We start from the raw sequence: 4,307 nt of genomic DNA on the forward strand, positions 1-4,307 counted from the left end.
TTTAACGTATCCTTAATATTGAAAGTTCATGCAAAATACTGGATAACCATTTATTGGATTATCTGGGAATAGTTATAAAAATGAAGTAGTTTTTCTTTTGTTTTGTATATGTGCTATACTATGATGTACTACTCTCGCAATCTCTTAATTTTAATCTCTCTTGGGCATTGTTATAAAATGCTAAAATCTTCAGTTAGCTATAAATGTTAATTTTGGTTTTTAGCTTGTCTGTTTTCCATTGGCGTTGTTTATATTTAATTATTGTTATTGTATCTGATTATAGTGATTTTTGTGTCTTGTTATTGTATCTGATTATAGTGATTTTTGTGTCCTCAGAGTTTGACAGCTGTGAGTTTCTGCAGTACTTCATTAGTCAACCTTTCATTTGGTGGTTGCCGTGCAATTACTTCTGTTGAACTCAGATGTCCTTATCTCAAGCATGTTTCACTAGATGGTTGTGATCATCTTGAAAGAGCATCTTTTTATCCTGTAGGTCACCATTATGTTAACACCTTTTTAGGCTTTTAGCATCTCATATCATCTTCATATTGGGGTTGAAGCCCATGCTCGGGGTTGAAGCCCATGCTCTTCTACTGCTCTGCTTTGGCATGCCATGTCAATTTTCTTGTAAAGAAATAGATGACTGGGCTTTATATATTAGTTGATGCTTCTCTAACCTGTTTAGGCAATTCTTTTCATATCTCTGAAATTGTTCGTCAGTCTTACACTGACTCGACTTATCAGGCTTTCATATCATGTATATCTGCATTGCAGGTTGGTCTGAAGTCCCTGAATTTGGGTATCTGCCCCAAATTGAATGTACTGCATATTGAAGCATCACAAATGGTTTCACTTGAACTTAAGGGATGTGGCATCTTGTCTGAGGCATCCATTAACTGCCCACTTCTGACATCATTGGATGCATCCTTCTGCAGGTGTAATCTATCGCCTATCTTTTTTTGTGGGCCTATCATTTTCTCTGGTCATTTTTAAACTGGACACTTTGTCTAGTCTTCTTACCCCCACATTGTCTAACTGGTGTTGCTCTATGCTTTGTCCAGCAAACTCAAGGATGACTGCTTATCTGCAACTACTTCGTCATGCCCCCTTATCGAGTCATTAGTATTAATGTCATGCCCTTCTATTGGCCCTGATGGACTCCTGTCTTTGCGCTGCCTCTCAAATTTGACCAACCTTGATTTATCCTACACCTTTTTGGTTAATCTGCAACCTGTCTTTGATTCCTGTTTGTATTTGAAGGTAATATTTTATACATTTTAATTGAATCCTTTCCTCTTTTAGATGAACAACTATTGTTTATAAATTTGGAATCAGGCACAGCCAAAAATGTGTGTAATCAGTGCTTGCATCTTGCTGCTGAAATTATTTATTGCTTCCCATTCATCATATAGTCAACTTGATTAGTCTAGGTTTCTTTATGATAGATTGGAGGCAAGCTTATGTTGTTACCACAAAGTTTTCTAAACATGCCTTTCCCATTTTGCTGATTCATACTTGTTTTTAGGTTCTAAAACTGCAAGCATGCAAGTATCTTGCTGACTCATCTCTGGAGCCTCTCTACAAAGATGGTGCTCTCCCAGCCTTATGTGAACTTGACTTGTCCTACGGGACGCTCTGTCAATCAGCGATAGAGAAGTTGCTCACATGCTGTACACATCTAACTCACGTTAGCTTGAATGGTTGTGTCAATATGCATGACTTGAACTGGGGCTTTCGTAGTGATATGTCATCTGAGATGCTCACATATTATTGGTCATTTGACCCTTCTTCTCTTGGTGATGTTTTCCTTCCAACGGAACACTCAGACCGTTTACTGCAGAACCTCAACTGTGTTGGTTGTCCGAACATCAAGAAGGTCGTTATTCCTCCTATGGCGAGATTTGTCAAATTATCATCACTAAACCTTTCACTGTCTACAAATTTGAAGGAAGTAGATGTTTCTTGTTGCAATTTATGCTTTCTTAACTTGAGGTATATGTGTTGTCCAACTTGATTTTGTGTTACTTATTAATACTAAGACATTGTTTTTGTGTATCAAAACTCACATTATGTTTTAAATTTTCAGCAATTGTTGTTCCTTGGAAATTTTGAAGCTCGCCTGTCCAAGATTGACCAGCCTCTTTCTTCAGGTGTGCTTTTCCCACTCAACAGTCTCCTAATAGTAGTTTTTTTCTCTTTTTTTTTTTNCATATGCTGAGTTTGGGTATTTATGGTTTCTGAACATCCTCTGATGGGCAGCTACAGAATTAAGAATTTGGATTCATTAATTTTAATGTCTTGCACTTTTTTCCACCATTTGGGAAAGTGTGCTGTCTTTTGATGCTAAAAGTTTAACAAGTGCTGTCCCTAAGGCTGCACATTTGCCTCGAGCAACTGATGACTGGTGTCACCGAGTTGCAGAAATGCTTACCAAATGGGTTTGTTGGACCTGTAGCTGGTTAGTACTTTTTCTGGTCGATTAAAAACAATGTTTCTGTTAAAGCACATTTTGTTTTGAAAAATTGTTATGTTTTGACTGCAACCTGATGAACTGATCTCACTTTTAAGACTACCTCTCTTTTTCTTTGTCCTGATTACCCATTTTCTTACTGCCAAAATGCATTTGCTAATTGATGTCACTCACTCACTCTCTCTCTCTCTATTTGGAGTTCTGTTTATTGCTTCCTTCTCCCCGCTTAAAGTGTGAACTAGTTATTTGTCACGTAACGATTATTGCAATTGGCTGGAGGGTTGAAAATTTTAAAGTTAGATGGGTTTCATCCTGAACCCCGCTATTGAAATTTGTGGTGTTATAAGGGTGTGCACTGTACAATTTATATGATCAAATCTGGGGCTTAGCAATTGACGATGGAGTTTGTTCTTGGAGTTTTTCAGGCTGGCGTTCCATATGGAAATTTGTAATTAGGGCATATAATATAATCTAATCCATTCCGGGTCTTGGCATATAACACGAGTCTGTTCGAACGTTATGTGTGATGTTCTGTATGAAATAACTTCGTAGTGAATCTGTGCATGACAATTATGTCAAATATGAAGCATACACATTTGATATGGTTTACTGTAGCAAGTAAAAAGGCTGGAATTTCGGATCTAAATGGAAACCCTTCAGTTCACTCCCACGCTTTATAAAGCCACCATTTTGAACATAATTTTTTTGGTTAATACTGCTATTGAGGCACTAGTCTTGAGTGCAGCCCTATGGCAAATTTCATTCTGGAGATTTTGTGTCTTGTAATTCAAATTGACAATTGAAAAACACCTTATACGATTTTGAGAAAGCAATTTTTTGAACCTTACAATAATTGACGACTGAGATTCTTGGTAGATGTGTGTATTCCATTATCTTCGTTCTTCAGCATTGAGATATTGCAGGTTGTTTGGTGAGGTGTACTTGACATCATTAGAGAAGAAAAAATAAACTGCATATTAAACATGCACTTTTGCTTTGATTGATGTTATCTTCTAATCCTCGACCACACACCTGCCCCAACAAACCCCCTTTTTGCGTATAGTCCTGTAACATAGATGAGGAAGCGGTTGAAGCTGCCATATCACAGTGTGCCATGCTGGAGACACTTGATGTTCGCTTTTGCCCAAAGGTGATATAAATATTGGAGTATACAGATTATGGATATCTAGTTGTCATTATTGGTCAAAATTGTTTCTGAAAGACTGTTCTTCTACCTCTAGATATCTCCATTGAGCATGGGAAGGTTACGTGCTGCATGCCCAAGTTTGAAACGCATCTTCAGCAGCCTAATACAAACTTGATGTGATCTTAAAGCCGTTGCTTGGTATTTATTTGTGTTCTGATCTTGTATATGGTGTGTTTGTACGTTAGCAATAGGTACTTGGTCTGATGGTTGGTTGTGCATCGTTTTTTATGTTTGTAAAACTCTGTGTTCGATATTCGATTTCAAGGTATTGCAGTTCTATGTTTTTTCTAACTTGGAAATATTTGTTTTTAAGTTGCTAATAATATATGGAAAATTGCTGTTATGGTATTAAATCTTTCACTTTGTTGCAACTTGTATTCGTCTAATCTTTCATTTGTCGTACAAATAGTCTCCAACCTTNCTGTTATGGTATTAAATCTTTCACTTTGTTGCAACTTGTATTCGTCTAATCTTTCATTTGTCGTACAAATAGTCTCCAACCTTATAATTGCTTCAGTCAAAGTTTGTTTGTCAGTAAAAATGACGTTGACCATATTTTTAAGGCTTTGTTTGACAATCATTCTATTATATTATTTTTCCTACCGTACTCATTTTCAACCACACAATGTT

At 36.7% G+C, this 4,307-nt stretch overlaps 1 protein-coding gene across 1 annotated transcript in view; it reads left to right on the plus strand.

Annotated features, from left to right (window-relative positions):
- LOC111398264 (F-box/LRR-repeat protein 15-like) overlaps positions 1 to 4,011 on the plus strand; it is a 13,794-nt gene extending 9,783 nt beyond the window's left edge. Inside the window, exons 4-10 of the mRNA XM_023025191.1 lie at positions 324 to 489; positions 775 to 935; positions 1,062 to 1,260; positions 1,526 to 1,992; positions 2,087 to 2,150; positions 3,534 to 3,620; positions 3,712 to 4,011. Of these exons, the coding sequence (XP_022880959.1) occupies positions 324 to 489; positions 775 to 935; positions 1,062 to 1,260; positions 1,526 to 1,992; positions 2,087 to 2,150; positions 3,534 to 3,620; positions 3,712 to 3,792 (1,225 nt within the window). The 3' untranslated portion in view covers positions 3,793 to 4,011. The remainder of the gene's footprint in view (positions 1 to 323; positions 490 to 774; positions 936 to 1,061; positions 1,261 to 1,525; positions 1,993 to 2,086; positions 2,151 to 3,533; positions 3,621 to 3,711) is intronic.
- The last annotated feature ends 296 nt before the right edge of the window (positions 4,012 to 4,307 follow it).

The sequence above is a fragment of the Olea europaea genome, chromosome 8, assembly GCF_002742605.1.
Source record: "Olea europaea var. sylvestris chromosome 8, O_europaea_v1, whole genome shotgun sequence".
Classification (NCBI taxonomy): Eukaryota; Viridiplantae; Streptophyta; class Magnoliopsida; order Lamiales; family Oleaceae; genus Olea; species Olea europaea.